This window comes from Sinohyriopsis cumingii, chromosome 2, assembly GCF_028554795.1.
Source record: "Sinohyriopsis cumingii isolate HCF-2022 chromosome 2, ASM2855479v2, whole genome shotgun sequence".
Classification (NCBI taxonomy): Eukaryota; Metazoa; Mollusca; class Bivalvia; order Unionida; family Unionidae; genus Sinohyriopsis; species Sinohyriopsis cumingii.
Genome location: NC_142962.1, coordinates 14,073,217 through 14,096,094, shown reverse-complemented (window position 1 = coordinate 14,096,094; position 22,878 = coordinate 14,073,217). Strand labels below are relative to the sequence as shown.

At 35.2% G+C, this 22,878-nt stretch overlaps 1 protein-coding gene across 1 annotated transcript in view; it reads left to right on the top strand.

Moving 5' to 3' along the window:
- The first annotated feature begins 1,096 nt into the window (after nt 1-1,096).
- LOC149804359 (collagen alpha-4(VI) chain-like) overlaps nt 1,097-22,878 on the top strand; it is a 64,668-nt gene continuing 42,886 nt past the window's right edge. The window contains exons 1-11 of the mRNA XM_089932241.1: nt 1,097-1,207; nt 2,552-2,797; nt 3,440-3,612; nt 8,866-9,001; nt 12,330-12,347; nt 14,206-14,624; nt 15,804-15,939; nt 16,254-16,268; nt 19,706-19,892; nt 20,222-20,592; nt 22,335-22,361. Of these exons, the coding sequence (XP_089788367.1) occupies nt 1,141-1,207; nt 2,552-2,797; nt 3,440-3,612; nt 8,866-9,001; nt 12,330-12,347; nt 14,206-14,624; nt 15,804-15,939; nt 16,254-16,268; nt 19,706-19,892; nt 20,222-20,592; nt 22,335-22,361 (1,795 nt within the window). The 5' untranslated portion in view covers nt 1,097-1,140. The remainder of the gene's footprint in view (nt 1,208-2,551; nt 2,798-3,439; nt 3,613-8,865; nt 9,002-12,329; nt 12,348-14,205; nt 14,625-15,803; nt 15,940-16,253; nt 16,269-19,705; nt 19,893-20,221; nt 20,593-22,334; nt 22,362-22,878) is intronic.

The following is a 22,878-nucleotide window of genomic DNA, read 5'->3' as shown; positions in this document are numbered from 1 at the left end:
TCAAGGATGGAAGCGTCATTTGAGATGTTTAAGTACAGAACGAGTTATTCGACAAGTTTAATTGCAGAACGAGTCATTCGACATGGTTAAGTGCAGAACGAGTCATTCGTCATGCACAGCACGTGACATACGTTATATTTTAATGATCGTTGGAATCAAAAACTAAATTAAAATTGCGAGAAAGAGTTTCTCGTTCTTTACATCATGTTTTAAATTAGCACGCATCCGATAATTTGCTACTAAAAACACAGCGAGTTTACTTACTTGCAATTGCATGATTAATATACGCTCTTGCTTTCCCCCCTCTCTCTCTCTCTCACACACACACACACACACACATGCAGACATAAACACATACGACGATAATATCGAACGTTAACATGTCTTTAACTGGAAATGCTGACTGAATGTCACCAATGCAGCGACCACTGCGACAAAGTAGTTAACCTTTGTGTCGGTAAAAAATAATTTATCCTAAAATGGTGGGAAAAGTGCAATCGAACTTTGAAGATATAATATAGTAACCATACCATGTAAATATATATACCTCAAACGCTTCATACGCAATAAATAAAGTGAACCATATCAATCAAATACATAACCCCAGCGTTCCTTTTGACATGCGTTGGAAGTACTCGGATAATTAGGCGAGTTACGTTTTGAAACTAACGTTGGTACAGTCTTCAGATTCTTACATTTCGTCCTTGATGTTTAATATTTTGGTAACTATTTGCAATCAGAGTTGAAATAAGAAAGAAAGAAGTTTAACAACATATATGACCAATCAACCTATGAATGTATAAACAGCATGTCTTGAAATCAAAACTTTCTATGTTCGGTCAAAGGCATGATAAGAAATGGATTACAGTCATAATTGTCTATTGGATGTTTTTTTAAAAAACTTTTTATACGTCCTACTCTGTTTTAGATCATCCATATCTTTGCAATTCATAAAAATGTAATAATGCCATCAAAGTCTGAAAACGAGTAAACAATCGACCTCACGCCAGAAACGTCGCTGGAAGTCTAGACGGGGCAACTATGTGGAAGTGTCCATTCAATAGGATATACAATTTAGCTACAATAAAGGAAAGCATTGATTATCACTTTGTCACTCATCTCGTACTATCACTAGCGAAGATGGCATACTCGCTTTACGTCTTACTGGTCGCCATTTTGGCAATTACAACGTGCTATGCTCAGACAGGTACTGAAATATTATATAATATCTTCAACTTTTCTGTGTGTGTATATATATATATATATATATATATATATATATATATATATATATATATATATATATATATATATATATATATATATATATATGTGTGTGTGTGTGTGTGTGTGTGTGTGTGTGTAGAACATCATATGATCAGCGAAACTTTAAATCTAACTCGTGTATGTATATGCATGTAAGTATATATCGTCTGTAAAGATATCATTTGTACTCGCGAAAATTTGTACTGTTTATATTCCTGTGGTATTGTAATAAGTATGGGATCAAATTAATTACCATTGTTTTCACATGCCCACTTAGCAAACGATAGATAGTAAAGCATTAAAACAATGCATTTTTAGTGAGAATTACCAATTCTCCACTATCTTGTTGTCATTTGTATCATACAAACACTACCTTCCCATCTCGAAAAGCTACGTGTACATCTTATGCATGTTTTAATCTAATTTTGTATGTATGTGTGTCTTTGTGTATTTTACGATCACATATGTATCTGATACTGTGCAAAGAAATGGATTTGCACATATACTTGCATTCAAAATTGTAATATTCTGTTATTGCGGACCAAATGTAATATTGATTAATTAAATCAAAACCAAGTGTTCTATCATCAGAAAATATTGTTATTTTTGTTGTTGTTATTATTATTATTATTATTATTAGTATTAAAGTGCACATGTGAAAGGAATAATTATGTTAAAAATACATTCAATTAAAGTCATTGTCCACCTTAATCTTTAACAGATAGTACTTGCTGAAAAACAAAAATAAAAGACTAATCCTCTAACGGTAGTTAGTAATTAATGCAGGTTGACTATAAGTTTGCTCTGCAGTTAAGGGGTTGAGGATCTCCACATTAAGAAATTAAGATGAAAATCGGTAGGAAGAGCACAAATAAAGAAGCAAAACAAATTAAGTACAATTCTAAAAATAGGAACAGGCTAATCACATACACCGATTAATCCTGACTAAACTGATTTGTCGATATTTTTGTCGATATATTTGTTAAGATATTTATTTTCTTCCCTGACCCTGCAATAGATTCTAATCAACATATAGTTTGAAATTTAGGTCAGCAGTAGATGCAGACATTTTAAAGAAGTAGTTAAAATTGAACTGTGTAATTTCGATGATGACACAAATATCCCATTTTGAGCTTTATCTATCACTGGACCCAGCGGTACGAAATAAAGAATTATCATCTTGTCTTATCCTGTCTTGTCTTATCCTGTCTTGTCTTTTCTCGTCTTGTCTTATCTTGTCCGTCAGTATATCCACAACTATAACAAAAATCCGTCCCTTTTTGAGCTTGCGGTGAGGACATGGCTGATATTATCTTTCTACTGGACTCAACATCCAGCGAGTCCTTGATAGACTTTGAGAAGCAACTTCAGTTTGTCAAGAACTTCACACAAGGATTCACAATAGGAAAAGACCATGTCCAAATCGGTGTGGTGACCTTCGCCACCCACCCACATAACGCTTTCCACCTAAAGGATCACCTATACAAGCCTGCACTTCTCAACGCCATCGACAACATCCAATACAGATCAGGTATTTTAATCTCTCTACACTTTTTTGCTATCAAATAATTACACTTGTTATCAAATAATACTATAGTTGTAGTAGTAGTAGTAGTGATGATGATGATAACGATGATGATAGAAATCTCAATAATCTATATTCTATAAGACTAGCAAATTTTTAAATAATGTGCGGAGTATAGTATACATAATTTATCGCCATTTTTCACGTAAATTCAAATAGCGAATGGATTGATAGAATCTTCTACAAGTGAGTGGGTATGATAAGATAATCCGACTGGAGGGAAAGCTATTTCTGCCAAAGACAATACCACATGAGTCAATGGCACAAAGCTATGATACCGGGGCGGGTGGGTGGGGTGTTTGTTTTTCACATTCCACCTAAGAGCATGGAGTAATTTCGAAGTATTCAGGGCGATGAAAAAGTCTTTGATATCTACTAGCATTAATTTAATTGGTACTTTGCTGTATTCTTCTTTACCGAGGGGCTCCGCTGTCTTTAGCACGTCTGGCTTAATGCTATTACTAGCGTCTTTCCGCTGTCATCAGTAGATTTGGCTTAAGTGCTGCTACTATAGTCTTTCCGCTGTCATCAGTACGTTTGGCTTAAGTGCTGTTACTAGCGTCTTTTATTATTTTATTATTATTCCAGGATTCACATTTACAGACGAAGCTTTGAAATACGTACGTGAAAATGCATTTTTACCGGCATATGGTGGACGTACAGGTGTTTCTCGGATTGTTGTTGTTCTCACGGACGGAACGTCAGTATCTACCACAGACACCGCGAAAGAAGCAATCCTGCTTCATGCAGCTGGAATTAGGGCAAGTACTAATCTTGTCTGATCCTTCAAATTTTTAATCTGTAATTTTCAGTTCCAGATTGTAGACCAAAAAATACGAGGAAGTAATCAAAAGCAACAAATAACTTCGTACCTACTAAACATAGTTTTATTCAACACACATCTTAAAGTTAAAGTAACCAAAGGCAACAACCGGGTACCTACTAAACATAGTTTTATTCAACACCCATCTTCTAGGGAAAGTAAAGAAAAGCAACAACCGCGTACCTAACAAGCAAGGCTCTTTGTCTTGAAGAACTCAGAAGCTTAGGGGATGGATTGAAGGCTGGGGCTTGTACAGTGAACTATCGAGAGACGAAGTTGTCACGATCACTCATTAACATAAAATGTTTAATAGGTTTTAATATTTGTCTTTGACAACATCCCTAGTACAAAGTAACGTGAATGTGAAGAATATGTAAATCAGATGAAAAATATTGTTGTTATGAGACTCCAAGTTCGCTGGTGATATATGATGAAAGTCAATGAAGTGTTCCGAGTATAAGAGACCCGACAAGATTTTTATTTTTCTGAAGGGAGCCAAGGTAGCTTGGTTGGTTATGCGTTGAGTCAAACTCGCAATCCAAAAGTCGCAAATCAAATCCGACCTTTGGCCAGCGTACATTATCGATCTTTTGACGCCTTACGGAGAGCATGACTGTACGTGAATGTTATTTAACAGTAATTTATTTATTTATTGCTTACTTCCTTCCTTCCTTCATATTATTCGACATCTTGTATATAAAATATTCATTCTTTAGCAATTGTTGTAATTTTTCAAACCTAAAAATTAAATTGTTGGGTAATAATATTGATCATATAATAAAAAGAAGATGGAAGACAGTTAGTAGACGTATGAAAATCTTGCTTTTATTTTTAACGGTACTTTTAACACATAAATCACGACATCATGCATAGGAATTGGAATTCCTTTCCCATGGACAAACAGAAGCCGATCCATGCTGGCTTGGGCTAGTATCGAACCTGCGACCCTTTGTTTACGTATCCGACTCTCAAGTAATTGAGCTACCATGGCTCCCAAGTGGTAACAGGAGGGGAGAACAAAAAATTTGACAAAGACGACCATGGTGTAAACATCATCACCACTACCACCGTCATCATCACTGTCGTCGTCATCGTCATGATTGCCAAGAATTGATATTGCTTAAAGCAACTGTTAAATATGTTTTGATTACATAATCGTCATTCGAAATTGCTCAAAGAAGTTTAAATTTAGCGTTTTTTGGTCAAAGTACCAGGCGAGGGTATGGTTTCCTTTATGTTGCACAGAGGTCAAATCGGTTCTTCCAGAAAGTGTTCAAATGAATTTACCTTGAAACTTTTGCAATGATTTCAAATTAATCTAAACATGTTTTCTCCAGATTTAGAATTATCAAATTGTATGTAAGACTGTTAAACTAGGGTTATTAATAAAAAGCAACGAAGAAATATAATTTATCAAAACAATGTTTTCGAGACATAGCTATACTAATAAACTGAAAGACTGCATCAAACCAATTGTTAAAAGTCCATTCGTAAAGCGAATATTAGTTATTATTAGCTGAAAAGTATGAAATTTAAAAATAAAAATATAAATTTTGACAATATAAAATATCATGTCGATGAATTATTAGGATAATTTCTATAATATTTTTTTTTTAAATTAATATCTTTTTTCACTGACATCATAATTTCAGCAAACGTTTCAATGAGTTATTTTTAGCCTTAAAATTTGAGTCTTGATATGAAAGAGAAACGGTCTTTATATGAAACTAGTATTCCACAAAATGATAAGAGTAAACTGCCAAAATGGCAAATTTAATGCTGATCTCTAAATCTAAATATAAAATGACTGCAAATCTATATAAATAATGTCATGTGGCAAGTTAAAATTAAGCGAGGTACTCCGAATATATTGATGCACAGTTATGCGTTTGAAAGTGTCATTTGTTATTCAAAATAATTGAGCGACGTGATTAGAAATAAGCCTAATGATACGTACCAAATTTTTAAAGCTTGTACCCGACTGTCAGGTGAGCTCACTTGCTACATGAAGCAACTGGTTAGGGATAATGCACCGATGGCTTATACTGATGACTATCTGAGCCAATCGTCTGACTGAATCTTTTAATCATTTGTGATATATTTCCATTTTGTCTCGCGAATGAATTTATACTTCTGTGTGATGGTGCATTCGCGATTTTACAGGTAACACCAACATTTTTAATCTAACACTGCGTTCATGTCGTTTAAAGCTGTCTGATTTACGACAGTTGGCACATGTACATAAGGCACGAGTTTCTTCCCTTTATTTGTTTCTTTTGAATTGAACTCTCGTAACTTCTCTCCAATATTGTGGGTGCAGTGTTATTAACCCCGTGCCAGTTGTTTGTGTAGCAAGTAAGCGATAGCAACAAAGGCTGGAAAAGTTTACCCATGTTTTCTGTGGTGCCATCTAAGTGAGATATAAGGTAGCAACGAAATAATTCCCAAAAACTGCAACGTTTTGTTGAAACTGCAAATTTTAAGACATTATTTTAAAACCGGGTGGTTCAGTCTATACCATTGTAAATCCAGACCTTGCGATCTAAACAGTTAGGAGGTCTGTCACCTAAAAAAGAAGTGATGATGCAGTTACAATGAAGGGTACATGATTTGCCAATACTGTAGGGGCCAATGAAACATAAAATTAAATAAACACAAAAATGAACAATACTTTCTCAGCATTCAGGCCGCAAAAAGTACTACATAATAAATTAGAGCATAAAATAATTTTAAAAAAAGGGTTGCATTATATTCCAATCCGTTTGAAATACAAATCCAAATTTCGTTGTCTCTTCATCGGCTAACTTCAATTCCCAATTTTTTTTTACTAGTCAAGCGTAATGTTTTGGTCTCAGCTGTTAGGGTGGTCCACCTGTATACTGGTGGATATGGCAAAGTATACAAGGAAGTTCTTTGCATACTGTGCACTGTTAGCGACTGACCAAACTATTTGTATCTACCGGATTGTCCAAACCCTCTTGACAGAATCTGTATCTACCGGATTGCCCAAACCCTCTTGACAGAATCTGTATCTACTGGATTGCCCAAACCCTCTTGACAGAATCTGTATCTACCTGATTGCCCAAACCCTCTTGACAGAATCTGTATCTACCCGACTGTCCAAACCCTCTTGACAGAATCTGTATCTACCTGATTGCCCAAACCCTCTTGACAGAATCTGTATCTACCTGATTGCCCAAACCCTCTTGACAGAATCTGTATCTACCTGACTGTCCAAACCCTCTTGACAGAATCTGTATGTACCTGATTGTCCAAACCCTCTTGATAGAATCTGTATCTACCGGATTGCCCAAACCATCTTGACAGTATTATGCACAGTCAGAAGCATAGGAAGTGAATGTTTGTAGACAATGACTGGAGGTCATAAGGGTAAAATATGGCGTGGCTAGAATTTTTACTGCATTAGAAGCGGCAGAAATGTATTGAAACGTTTTCTGTTTTTAAGTTCGTTTTAGTGTGCAGTTAGTAGAAGTTACCTTAGTCTGTTTTTTAGAGTTTGCAAGTTACTTGGACTACATTTACATTGTTTATGAATGTAACGTCAGTAAGTTATTGGGCAATCATCGTTTTCAAATCTATTAACTATGTTAAGTTCATGACGCTGAAAATATGGCTGCATCTTTGAACATTTATTTCCGGCAGAAGCCCTGCAGCAAGCTAGTCGCCTGATGATAGCCTACCTGGTCGCCCGCAGGCCACCACCAAAATAATACCGTTGAGTTAATTCCCTTTTTATACTCCAGCCGTATCTTTAAAAGGAGTTATTGTCAAATGTTGATCAGTCTTATAGCCACAGTTTTAGGAATTATTATACAAGGTAATGACCAAAAGATTAATCTTTTTGGCATTCGGTTTACCTCTACTACTAGCAGCACATTTCTTGTCTTCATTCTAAAGAAATAGAAATCGGTTATTAACCCGTTGGGACCGTCCATTTAGTATGTACGCACGGAGGGGAGGTTTTTTAAAAACCCAAATGCATACGCTTTTTATGGGGGGGGGGGAGTCTACTAATAATGTAGCTACGCATAGGAAACGGGATGGGGTGGGGTGGTGGTGGGGGGTGAAATCCGGTTAATAATTTGTCTAATACGTAACCTGTTCGATTGGGTTCAGTCGGCTTCCGAATTTTAGCAGACACTAGACAAACTTTTTAAAGTTACGCAGCTTATTTATTTGATGCAGCCTCACATTCAACGTCGGTGGACTATCTGTTTTATTAAACACGTAATAGTATTAATCCTTGATCGTTTGTATGTGGATTAAATATGGGCCGTTATATAGAATTCGGAGTGGGGGGGGGTGCGTCAAGCATATGTACACAGGTGGGTGGGTGTGTAAAAAAAGTACTGATATGTACCGGGAAGGGGGGGGGGGTCAAGCTCTGCTAGAGTTTTGCGTACGTACTAAATGGATGGCCATTTCCCTGGCTCCAGCTTACTACATTTTCATCGTCGCCAGTGCACAGAAATATCGTTGCCAGTGCGTTGTGACGGACCAGTGCGCTATGATTACTCCGTCAAAGAAGGAAATACATTACTTTAGCTTTTACTGTCTTTATATGAGCACTCTTTTTCCACAAACCATAGCAGTTGTAAAACAAACTCAAATGGAATAGTCTGTCGTGCGAATTCAAGAAAATAATAAAAATGTTAACGCATGAAACGCGTTAATACAGTTTATATTACTGGTACTTGGGTTAACTAAGACTTATAATAATAATAATAATAACAATAATAATAATAATAACAATAATAATAATAATAATAATGATAATAATAATAATAATAATGATAATAATAACAATAATAATAATAATAATAACAATAATTGAACCTTTTAACTCTATTATGTGTCAACTAGTTTATTTCAGCTTGTTGCTGATACTGGAGTTGACACATAATAGAGTTAAAAGGTTAAATTCCTGTAGAAACAGCAATGTAAAGTTTCGCAAACATAACCGTTTTTCTGTTTTATTTGTATTGTCTTGTCTATGTTTTGAGTTTGCCTTTGAAAAAGCACTCATTAAAGAGGCAAAAGCGCCCAGGCTAGTTAGATATTAATTTGGCACTGTTCGTTATGAGATTATTGCATATATATATATATATATATATATATATATATATATATATATATATATATATATATATATATATATATAAAATTGTAGGTTATTGCGATCGGCATTGGATCCTCTGTATCCATGACAGAACTCCGGAGAATAGCATCGGAAAATGCCAATGTTTTTACTGTACCATCGTTTTCATCTTTGAGCTCTGTAATCAATGAGGTTCAAGCAGCTGTGTGTAAGTACTTTAGCTTTGAGCACTCTTATCAGTGAAGTTCAAGTAACTGTATGTAGGTACGTTGGCTTTGAGCACGGTTATCATTGAGGTTCAATTAACTGTGTGTAAGTACTTAGCTTTGAGCTCTGTTTTCAGTGAGGTTCAAGTAACTGTATGTAGGTACGTTGGCTTTGAGCACTGTTATCATTTAGGTTCAATTAACTGTGTGTAAGTACTTAGCTTTGAGCTCTGTTATCAGTGAGGTTCAAGTAACTGTGTGCAAGTCCTTTTACTCTGAGCACTCTTATCAGTGAGGTTCAGGCATCGGTGTGTAAGTACTGGAGATCTGAGCACTTTTATCGGATACGTGCAAGCAACTGCATGTTGGTGCTGGAGGAAATTGCATTAGGGCTCACTTTTTATGCAATTTAGGAGACGAGTAGAATAACTTCTATCTTTTGAATTTCACGACGAGCAAAATATTTGTTATTCGACGAGTGTCGTAAATATCATTTGAATTAGCAAAAATGTAAGATTATACTTATCGAAGACGAAATATGCCATTTTATTTAACCAAAGCGGAGAATAGTGTAAATGAATTACTGTGCAATTCATTCGGATGCCCATGTCGTTACATCTTTCTTTTTGATAAACGTTAAGACATTATTTGTGATGTCATGTGGTGTGACTATACATCTACACATCTGAAGATTACGGTATGGGTATGTTAACGTTAATACTACGGCCGTCATGTGATAAAATGGATTTTCACACACACACACACACACACACACACACACACACACACACACATATGTCAAATGACTTCTATGCTATTTCCTTTAATATACCCAGGTCATAATTTTTCGATAGAAATTTTAAGATACAATTTATTTGACTCGTTTCAGTTTGAAATGAGCACTCAAATATGATTCCTTATATACAATAAATATTTAGATGTATAGATAGATAAACTACTTATAACTTCGTTAATTGTCTGTTTTGTTTCTTCCTGTAGTTCGAAAGAGCGACCAATCCACTGAATCAGAAATGTACACACTGCTGACATCTTTTTAAGACTGACTATCGTTGTTTGACGTAAAGTCGTCGAGGTGTGTGATGACAGACATACGGACAGACAGACAACAGACAGACAGATAGATAGATAGATAGACTTATACTATAAGTTTTATATTATTTTATCTACATACCACTTTTATTGCCACTGTCACGATATCAACCATGGAACGTCTTATTTTCCCATTTAAGAAATATATCTTTCTCTCTCCCTTCTCCCCCCCCCCCCCCAAAGAAAATCGGGATGAACGGGCCTTCAAAACATTCCAGCAGTATTCACTGATGTGAGCAATAAGGAAGTGCTATCAAAATCATCCTAAACACAAACTCCAAACAACAACAGTTGCTTTTATATAGTAATTGTGAATATAAGGAACTATACCAACTATACCCTACGAGTACAAGGCTGCATTCAAGGTCCACTTGTACAAGAGCACAAGCAACAGACAATTCTGCTGCTGCAACTATTGTTAAGCAAATCCTTGATGTCAGTAGTCGGCAACACCCTCGCCAGTGTTCTGCTGAATCGCCCTTTTCACCACATTGATCAAGGGCTCCTGCCTTAGAGTCACTGTGATTTCAGGAAAGACGCGGGACCATCGTCACATTGTTTGCAGCTCGTCAACTTCAGGAAAAATATTCAGGAACAAAACTCAAACATGTACACGATTTTTATCGTTCTAATAGAAGTCTTTGACACCGTCAGTTGTGGAGGTCTCCGGAAGATCATGGTGAAATGTACTTGCCCTGAGAAATTCATTGTGATGACTCCGTAATTCTATTTTGGCATGTTTACTGGCTTCATAGACGATGGTAAGTCATGTGAAACATTCCCAGTCACCAATCGAGTTAGCCTATGTTTTGTGTTAGTCCCAACCCTCTTCAGTTTGATGTTCTCTGCCATGATCACAGATTACCTCAGTTCACCACAACACTGTGATCGATATCAGACTCATATTAAATTGTCAAACCCTCCATGCAGCGGACAAGTTCGCTTACGTCGGCGGAACATTGTCACACGCAGTCAATCTTGATGACGAAACCAACAACAGAATTAACAAAGCAAATGTAGCATTCAGCAGACTACGCGCAGATTTGTGGGAGCGCAGAGACATTAGTCTGCAAACAAAAGTGAAAGTCTGCAAAGCCATTGTGTTGCCGACTCTGTTGGATGTATGCGAAACCTGGACAATGCACAGGTGCCATGCCAAGAAGCTGAACCATTTTCACATGGGCTGCATGAAAAAAGAACTGACGAGGATAAGTTGGTAGGACAACGTCCGAGGCACCGAGGTTCTCACACGTGGAATCATTCCATGCTTCCACGCTCTCCAGTTGAAATCGCAGCTGTGATAGCAGGCCACATCACCAGAGTTTCAGACGAGAGACTACTAAATAAGATCTTCTACACAAAGATGAACGAGGGAAAGCGATCCAAGGAAGGTGAAAAGAAGTTCTTCATAAACTCATTCAAGCCATTCTTGAAACACTTTATTGACTTTGAGTCTTGGGAAGATATCGCACAGGATCGTTCCACCTGAAACAATATAATTAATGCTGGAGTTATAGACTATGAGCTGAGGAGGATTGCAGAGGTAGTGCTGAAGTGGGGAAAGCGTAAATTTGCAACACGTCCGGTGTTGAACAAGTAACCCCAGTTGGCATCTCCTGTCCAGTGTGCAATAGACTATTCATAGTATAAATTGGTCGGATCATCCACTCACCTTCCCTCAAAAGTTAATCCAGTTAGTGATAGCATGGTCCTCGTCAAACTCAAAGAACGAACAATGCACATACCTCCATCCCAATAATGTCCATTGAATCAATTTGCATTAAAAAGGTGTTAGCGGTACTAAATGAAAACAAAGACAAAGTACACAATCTGAAACTTAATATGCAAAAGATAAATTTATAGCAACATTGCCAGACATTACTGTAAAATGTTGGTACTTCTTTTCATTGGTGTAGTAATACAAATGTTAATCGTATTGGTACATGATGAAAAAAATCAATGCAATTCGATGAATTTTGTCTTCCAAACTATATATTTAAAAGAAATTCTACTCTTTTTTTTATATATAAAAACGACAACAAAAAACTGAATTTAAGGAAATAGTTCATTTGTGGAGTGGAAACATTTCATATCGAGTGGTTCGCCATTTGTGCCAATACAATGTTTTACGTCCTTATTATTAACATTTTCTCTATTTCTACTCAAAAACGCTGATATCCTCTATATAAATCGTATCAAACACATTGTCTCTTATTCCAGGTGTTAGCGAAATGATAGGTGAGTGGAACTTCATTACTTTATGAGAAAATCCCTCATCTAAATGTATTCACACACAATTATTAACAACCAATGATTTCTCAATGTGCCATTATTATTATTATTATTATTATTATTATTATTGTTGTTATTTTCTTGGACTGTCTTTAAATTATGGTTGTATTGTATGGAGGGACTCGTTGTCTACATTTGTATGAAAGGTGGATGAAATAGAATAAAGAACCAAACATCAGATAAAGTTTCACAAAATCACAGAAAGTGTTAACTTATAATATTATGGGTAGGTGGGTGAGTGAGCAACTTGTGCATACCTTGCACAACTTCCATCATAGAACTGGTTCAAACCAGTTGGAAGTCCATAATGGGTTAGCTCCCTTATAACAAAAGCTCTGCTAAATGCCGCTGTTTTCATGTAAGCCAACACGTGTTCCCCAGAAACAAAAGGAGAAGAAGAAAAGAAAAGAAAAGAAGACAAAAAAAAAAAAAAAAAACAACTTTATCATTGTATACGCTGCATTAAACCCAGTTATCATTAATCTGATAATTGCTATTAATATAATCAGGCGATAAATTAAATTTTATTCAAATAAGTACACAAAGAGATAAGGCCGACTTTGATAAATTAAAAAGTTGCTATTCCTTCACAATATTCATAAAAGAACACATTTATATTTTGGCTTATTATCATTATAATGCTTTGGAAATACAAATAGGAATAACACATCTTATCCAGGAGAAGTTACAAAGAGTATTACATATCGCTGGCATTTACAAGGATAGATAGACCTCTTTTTTTGTTTGACTTTATTTTTTTTTTAAATTTGATTTGCATTTGTAACGCTAATCAATATCTGTACTTTAGATTAAAAAATTATTTCCTTTTTGTTCAAACGTAGACGAGTGGTTCTTGTGTGCACATTGTTCCTTCTTCCCATCGTGTGTTATGGGAAAGCTAAAGCTCTCTCTCTCTCTCTCTCTCTCTCCCTACTATTATGCTATTCTGATCGCAACATACAATAAACGTTTCTATATTTTTATGCTCTCTTTCATCTGATTTTGTTGTCTCCAATCGTTATCTCTTTTATTGTGGATTTTCCTGTCGTTGACACGTGTAAATAGTTCAGGTTTTCTTTGAGTTTTTGCATTACGTGTAAGTTGTTTCCTTATCTTACGAAGATCTTGATCAACTCACAACTTTGGAGGATGGGAGTGGAGGAGGCGAGTTGGTTAAAGAACTATAGTACAAGTCATATGGGTCATATAGGCATTTCGGTAATGGGTGTCAGTTTTTAGAATCTGATTCTACATACCTTTAAGTGGCAAGTAGTCACTTCATTTGGATTCATATACATCCATATTCCTTTGGAAGGTCATTATTTAGACGCTCAGAGAGGTGCTTACAGCAAAATCAACGTTAAAAGACGTCGACATTTTTTGACAAAGTCAGCCTAAAGGTGTGATCCAGTACAATCCGGATTGAATGTAGCGCGGTGGGATGTCACACTGAAAGTTACGCATATTGATAAACAAATTCGTACTACACTCGATTGTGACGATTCCACTCGACGCCCTTATTTTGACCCAAGTTTAGTATATGGCCACCATCGTAAAAGTCCATTGCGATAGATAATTTTCGTCGGTAAGTTTCTTGGTGACAGTTAAGGTGCAGAGCATCCAATAATCAGGATTGAATAGACATTGGTTAAAGAAAATTAGTGTTAAAGTTTAAAATAACAATTTATATTTAATTTAAAACGAGTAAATGCGCATATATTACATTGTACTATAGTTTTCATTCTGTTTGCCATGTGTAATGTTACCGTTAATGAAAATGAAATTGCTTAAACGAATGCTTCAGAATGTGATAACCAGATAGCTGATGTTGTGATCCTTCTCGATGCATCCAGCAGCGTGGGTTCCGGAAGCTTCACGAAACAGCTGGACTTCGTTCACAACTTGACTGACAAACTTACAATCGGTCAAGACAACGTTTTAATCAGTGTTGTGACCCCATCTGAAGTTCCTTACAGCAAGTTTTATCTCAACACTTTTAGTAATAAACAAGATGTACTTCACGCTATTAGGAACATCACGTACGACCAGGGAAGCACCAATACCGGCGCAGCACTTAAGTACATCAGGGAGAACAGCTTCTTGGAGATGAATGGTGGAAGACATAATGCAGCAAAACTAGTGATTGTTTTAACTGACGCAAACTCTCAGTATCCCATCGACACGGATGAAGAGGCAAAACTTCTGCATAGGTCAGAGGTCAAGGTCAGTAATTAGATTGTACATAAGGGGTCATTCTTTTTATGTTAACAAATTTGTGGCGGTAGCCCTTGAGAAGCGGGTTAGCTCAGTATATAAAGTGGTCGACTGGTGACGGTTGGCTCGCGAATAGTGTTTATGATAATTTTGTTTACTTCAGTGTAGTAAGTAGCATACCCATGATTTACTTGATGTGTCTGATTTAGCCCGGTCTTAAACTGACAAAATATCGCTGATTACAGCTTATGTTTATTGTTAACACAAGAAGACAGGATAATAAAAATTGCTATTGTGATTGAGTCACTGATCAAAATCCTACGGGTTCGCCTTTTTTATTCCTCGACATAACATACTGGTTTCTGAAAGCGGGCGATTATACTGTTGATACCTACCAAAAACAATACTTATATTTTATGAAAAAATACCATTAATCGAAAACGAATTTTGTCAAATAATCTTTAAAAACAAGATTATTATAAAATGTTTCTGATATTGCTGCAGTAAGAACAGCTTGTTCGCAGACCTTAGATTCCATAGAATCCTTTGCCAATGAAGATGTCACCAACTTGAAAACTTTTCTTTATCATCCAGTTTCTTCTAACTTCCTTGTTTTCAGTGTCTTCATAACTGAAAAAGAAATGTTTATAATAGTCTTTTATCTTTAATAACTGAATATAAATTTCCTGTGTACATTTCAAATCTGGCGGTGTGCGCATACCGTGATTAGCCGTGCTTGATTGAGATATATGGATATATTTTTCGCTGTGGCTGCGTAACACATTTTTCGGACGAAGGATAATAGAGGAAGTGTAGAGCAGGTTAGGACTTTTTGTCAAACAAAACAAAATGATTTCTGCCCGAATGTCATCGTAAGGACTTGGAATATATTCGCAATATAGATTTACCTTTGATTATTTTTCTCTTGAACACCAATACATTTGAGGTCTTCTTTTAATCTGGAAATGCATTTCTTTAAATACAGTTTTTCAATTCATGAAATTTATTATCCTGGTCGAAACCTCTGTATCTTAGAGAAACACAGCAGATTCTAAATAAATATTTATAAAAGCGTCCGAATATGCAATTAGTTTTCATGAAAATTTATTAAATGACATTATTTGTTTAAATAAAAAGTCAGACTCCTGATGAAACGATTTCATCATTTGCAAATATTCCTTTCTTAAGGTTATTTCCATCGGAATTGGTTCCAGCATTGGCCAGACCGAGCTTCAGAACATAGCCAGTGACAGCAAACTTGTGCTCAATGTCCACGGTTTTGACGCTCTACATACCATAGAGAGACAGGTGCTCACTGAAGCATGTAAGTTTAACTGATTCTGCTTACTGAAACAAGCAGCCCTGGTAGTTATGGATTACATCGACGCTTTTTTAAAAATAGAGCCATACCACACAATTTCTCTGTTGTCTTCATCCTAAAAGAGTTCAGCAGGTAAAACTTTTCCGACATTATTGTCGTCATCGTTTGTAAACGTTCAGAACTGTAGGCTTTGTTTAATTTCTCTTGTAATAATGTATTTATAATTAGATAACATCTTCTATAACATAGTCACATACTTGTAACAACTTGCAACTTACTCTTTATCAAGTACAAAAGGTGTTCTGCTTTTATTTCAGGTAAAATAGAGTCAGGTAAGTCATCATCTTTTATCACAGTAAACAAAATTAATATAAGATATTGTATTTAATTGTAAAACGTACATAAAAAGGTATTTATACTCGGACTTAACTGAAATAAACTGAAATAAAAACGAAAAAGGAAACGATGGCACTGTGGACAAAAAATTAAAAGAAAACAACTAATTAAAGGAAAAGAACAGTATAAAATATTTTGCTTGTTCTAACACAGTAGACTAAATTATTTAATGTCCTAAATTTCAGCTATCAAATTTCCACCGTTGTTAAATATATTAGGGAATATTTGTGCGGGTTTTGTTTTTTAATTTTTGCAAACAACTTAAAGCAGAATATTAAATGATTTTATAATTATAGGTCCAAAAAATATTCATGTTCATCAACAATTTAATTTCGTAAATTAATTAAATTTTACTTTCGCCACGATTAGCCATATTTGTTAAAACATATTTACATTACAAACAGAGCAGTTGGGATCGGCTAAAAATCATTATAATATATAACTGAGTTTCCCATTAAAAGAATATTTTCAAATACAAACAAAATAAAGATGATTGGTGTAGGTGGGGAAAAACACAACAAACAAAACATCTTTTTATTACTGTCATACTCACGTATATCGAGCATTTTCGGCAGGTGTGTTTATGCACACTCTCGGGTGCGGAGAGAACCTCCGTCGCGGTGACGGACACCTAATCTTTTTCCAAAGAGATACATTGCTACACTGAGTGTAACTCCCTGCACTGGGGACCACCATTTAACATTCCCATGTCACCAACGGCACGCTGTTTAGCATAATAATAATAACGATAATGAAAATATTAAAATGAAAAGACTGAAGAAAAGGATAATGAAGACGTTTCAAAGAGAAGTAGGATTGTAAGTCATAGTTTAATCATTTTTGGATTATTTGGATTTTTTAGTTTTCAAATATATTTTAAAACTGTCAAACTTTCATGGTCGTTTAAGTTCTGGACTTCCTGTTAAAATTTAAATTGTTTAGTTCAAGAAATAGCCGCTTTGTTTACTGTACCTGCTACATAAAAATAAATAACCATAGGTATTGATTTCTTTTGAAATCTATTTCTCTTTACCACAGATTTTTTAGTGACTAGATTTGGGTTTCGCAGGTCTCCTCTTGGGCAGATTGAGAACGGTGTCTTTAGAGATATGCTTGTATTTTTTGACGCCCCTTGAGAATAGGTCTGCGCTACAACCCGCCATTGTATTTTTAAACCTCACACGCAGGAAAATAAATTAAGTTCACAGTGGATAACATTGATTCCAGCCATGAATTTAGTACCAAAAGCGGGGGAAATGCATGTATATTCAAACGAAAGTATTTTTCTCTAAAAGAAAACTAGGGTAAATGTATCGGCATCACATAATAAAATCCAACAGTGGCTCAAAGCTATCAGCACTACATGGACTCAAGCACTATTGTTATGTGATTTAACGTCATTTCCTGTAACACTGATGGTTCTCGGGAGCAATGGAATCGATACCCATCAATCAAGAGATCGTAGAAATATTAAGTTTTTGAAAAAAGATCTTGCCAATGCATTAACACATAATATGACGTTTATCTTCTGGAATAGTATTTTGCAAGTTAACATTGGATGATACATAATATTTTTTATGGAACATGCACGGTTGAAGCTGAGCAGTGTCTGACATATTACGTCACGGATTTTGGCATATCTCACTTACATGAGATGGAATCAGTTCTTGTACGAACAGTAACACATCACCGTTAATAAGTCTTTAGTAAGTTGCAAGGTTTGCTTGTTTATTGTTTTGTTGGAGGGTTGGGGGGGGGGGTTTGGGGGGGGGGGGGGTAATAACACTAGATCAATCGGAAAGATAGCTCTGAAACCAGCCAGTCGAGTAGATAATTATTTAATCAATGTTCTCTAAGTTTTAAATTAAGTCTTTGATGCAACTCAATCGAGTGTCTTAGATCTTAGCATCATGCATCTATTGTCATTCATTTATCTTGCTAGACACAAAGTATTGCCAGTCTCCGTAAATTTAAAAACTTAATAATTTGACGTTGAAATGCACGTTTGATCATTATAAAAATAAAAATACTCTTTGCACGAAAAAGGTTGTAAACAAATCATTATTAATCATAGGGATGCATTCCAGAAGGACACCAATTGAAAACCAATCGTGGATATTGACACAAAATATCATTTCAGATATTCGGCCATTTCAGTATATTGACATACGAATTAAAACGGATTGATTAGAATATACGGATTGCAGAAGTGGAATATGGTTTGTAGACTTAAATTCTTTCATGAAATATCTAGTGATTCTCCAAAATATTTCGGGATTGTTTGTATTAGCAAGTTTTAGGGCTGTATCTAACTTGGTAAAATAAAATCTTTCTTTATCATCTTTTCTCATATAAAGAGTTTTATTTCTGAGATTAATACGGTTTTTCCAATGCGCCAGGTTTCCAGTGCGAGTATTAGCAATACATTGGTATTATCAAACAGCGAACAAAAACAATAAACTTATGCAATATTTGGCGGCCGGTAAAGAAGGAAGACACACAATCTACATTTTAAAAAATGTTTTTCCACCGAAAGACTATATGTTCTGCTTTCATCTGTATTTTTAATATCGAAACGTCTAATTGGTTTCCAAATTTCATATACTATTCCTCCATTCATACTTGTTGTCTCTACTCATACTTGTTTCCTTCATTCATATTTGTTTTCTCTTGCATGTTTTACTTTTCTTTTAAATTGTATGTACCTTTTACATAATTTTAACATCTTTACCGTTTAGACTCTGTCTTGTTGAAGTCCATGTTTACATTTATTTGGAAAGGTTTATCTTCTTAAAGATTGCGTGCAAATCTTCAGTTTTAAATTTTTAGAACATTACTTTTAATTGGCATCATATAGCCATTATTGTGCTGAGGTGCCATTAAATGTCAATACATACATACATACATACATACATACATACATACATACATGCATGCATACATACACATGTATACATAAATACATACATACATACATACATACATACATACATATGTCCTTCTACATACATATGTCCTTCTCTCTCTCTCTCTCTCTCTCTCTCTCTCTCTCTCTCTCTCTCTCTCTATATATATATATATATATATATATAAGCAAATGGAATCCACGTGATTAGATTCAAATGGTGTTATACTCTCCATTTGTGTTTCTTTCTTCCACACTTTATATTCATCCTTGTAGAAATTAATCTCCTTTCATAGCGTTTTATTGTCTCTTCTGGATAATGTACAAATGCATATTGAATATGTAAAATCATTGATACATTTATACTTTTATATTGTAAAGTACTGAGACTTACATTATTTTGTTTGTAACAGTCGGAACAATATTATTATTTTTATTATCATTATTATTATTATTATTATTAATTAGGATGTGGTGGACAGGCTGATATTGTTTTTATCCTGGATTCCTCCTCTAGTGAAGGTGCCGCAAACTTCAACAAGGTGCTCCATTTTGTGAGCAATTTCATCAAACAGTTTGCTGTCGGTCCGAATGACGTGCAGTTTGGGATGGTGACGTTTTCTACATACGCGAATAATGAGTTTTATTTAAACACGTGAGCTAATTTTCTTAGTAACTATTAAGCTACTTTATTATCATTTTAACATAATCAGTATTTCACGGTTTTCTGTGTGTATTTATCAGTTTAGATCTGTCAACGACAGGTACCTCTCTGGTTATATGCTCGTAGGAATTGAAAAACTAAGAAAAGAAAACGTGTTTTTTGTGTCACTCAGAATATTGAGAAAGAAATATTAATCACTGTCTATATGCATAACAACGATGACGATGAAGATGTGACTTGGTCAAGCATATTTATTTCCTAACTGTTAAATATTATATTAACTTTTTGCACTCGATATTTCTGTGTGATTTACAATTCAGATATACGAACAAGCTGAACCTTTTGTCCAAGGTCCAAAGTTTAACATACAATGGTGGTTCAACGGCACTGTACTACGGCTTGCATTACGCCAACATGTACCAGTTCCAAACCAGATACGGCGCTCGTCCTAACGCAACAAAAATTGCCATCATTTTAACGGAACGAAGGTCAAGCGACGTCAGCCGCACAATCAGTGAAGCACACCTTCTCCAACAAAAAGGGGTGAAGGTCATCAGCATCGGCATAGGAAACAATCTGAACCAGTATGAACTCACTAATATTGCATCCAGTAAAAGCAACGTGTACACTGTTGGCAGCTTCGACATTCTTCATACTATTGAGACCGACCTTAAATCGACGGCTTGTGAGGGTAATTATATTTATACCATTTAGAACGACCGTACATGGACGGCTTCTAATGGTAATTATCTTCATACCATTTAGACCGACCTTAAATCGACGGCTTGTGAGGGTAATTATATTTATACCATTTAGAACGACCTTACATGGACGGCTTCTGGTGGTAATTATCTTCATACCATTTAGACCGACCTTAAATCGACTGCTTGTGTGTGTGGGGTGGGGTGGGGTAGGGTGGGGTGGGGTGTGTGGGTGTTAATTATCTTCATACTTTTTAGACCGACCCTTAAATCGACGGCTTGTGAGGGTAATTATCTGTATACCATTTAGACCGACCTTACATCTTCTGGTGGTAATTCATGTGTGTATGTGTGTGTGTGTGTGTGTGGATAATAATCTTCATACTTTTTAGGCCGACCTTAAATCGACGGCTTGTGGGGGTAATTATCATCTCTAAATTATGTTTAGTGAGAAAGTAACATGAATAACTTTGACATTCCTGTTCTAACATGTAAGAATATTATTTGTGCTCAAGACAGAAACCTGCCGCTCAATGTAGCAGTATTTTGCGGCACATCTGCACAAAGTGACTATGTATTGTTACACTTCCACGTTTCTTAGTTATTGTCATCTTTCAGTTTTGTTTTAATGCACCTTTGCATAGATGTCTGTACTTGCAGTATAAATTATTATCTTTGAAAAATATATGCTAAATATAATCACAAAGTCATTTTTAGTATTATTTTTGCACATCGCAGATTCGGCAATTGCTATTAGTTTAACATCACTTGTATCCCTTATCTACTCCAGATTTTATTGTTAAAACGGCACAAACTATAGCAAGGATTAGTAGTCTCCTGTTTAAATGATTCTATATGGATAATTGACAAACCTTTCATATCAAAGAGGATTGGAATCATCAGGCCTGGCTTTTGGACGAAAATTGGTTCCCTTTATAACGAAAAACAAAAATCAATAGAAGGCTGTATATGTACTCATTTTAACGTTCCTTAACTCTTAATCATTCATTACTAATTACTTATCCCATGTAACTATTGTCATAAGATACATTTAACTATTTTAATACGATACTATTAACTGTTGTAATATATACATTTAACTGTTGTAACAACATAGATTTAACTGTTGTAATATGATACGTTTAACTGTTGTAATATGATACGTTTAACTGTTGTAATATGATACGTTTAACTATTGTAATATGATACGTTTAAATGTTGTAATATGATACGTTTAACTATTGTAATATGATACGTTTAACTGTTGTAATATGATACGTTTAACTGTTGTAATATGATACGTTTAACTATTGTAAAATGATACGTTTAACTGTTGTAATATGATACGTTTAACTGTTGTAATACGATACGTTTAACTGTTGTAATATGATACGTTTAGCTATTGTAATATGATACGTTTAACTATTGTAATATGATACGTTTAAATGTTGTAATATGATACGTTTAACTGTTGTAATATGATACGTTTAACTGTTGTAATATGATACGCATTCAGACAATTACAATTAAAGGGTCTTATTCTATAATAAGTAACGAGATGAATTTTCAACTGTCGATTCCGTCAAGTATCTATGATCAAATTCTCTTTTGCACTTGGCTTTCGGTAGGCTATGAAACAAAATGCTTTGTAAATTTATTTTGCATGGTCATTAAATCATATACATTTTGCGTTTGATATTAAGCACATAATACTGTTTATCTTGCTTTACAGGAAAGGTGGCAACAACTCCGAATCCAGGTAAGAAGTTAAAATAAAGCATATGGATATACCACACTTACACCACAAGAGGAATTACTTACAAGTATTGCCTTTCCTAAAATGTTTGCAGTCTTTTGGATGAAGCAATTAAACGACGTTTCGAAACCCACTGATATATGGGGAAATGCCCGGGAATATTACATTCAACAGTTTGACGAATCTCGATACATTTTTTATTTTGCTTAGTTTCATGCGGAGCCTAGTTTCACCATGCAGTTACGCGGTGAATAAGTTCGCATATTTTCACTGCGCAAAAAGTCCCCGAGATTACAGGCAGTCACGTGTTCCAAGAATCCTGAAGACTCTGACATACACGCTCAAGTCAACCTCTCCCGTCGAATGACCAATGAGTTTTGAAACAGAGAAGCTGTTAACAAGAGATAATTTAGATTAGTAGTCCTTCTGTTCATTATTTGGTTGTACATACGCGTTTGCCATTAGACCGATATGAAACTCGGACACAAGTTCACTAGTGCGATAAATCAGCCCCAAACCT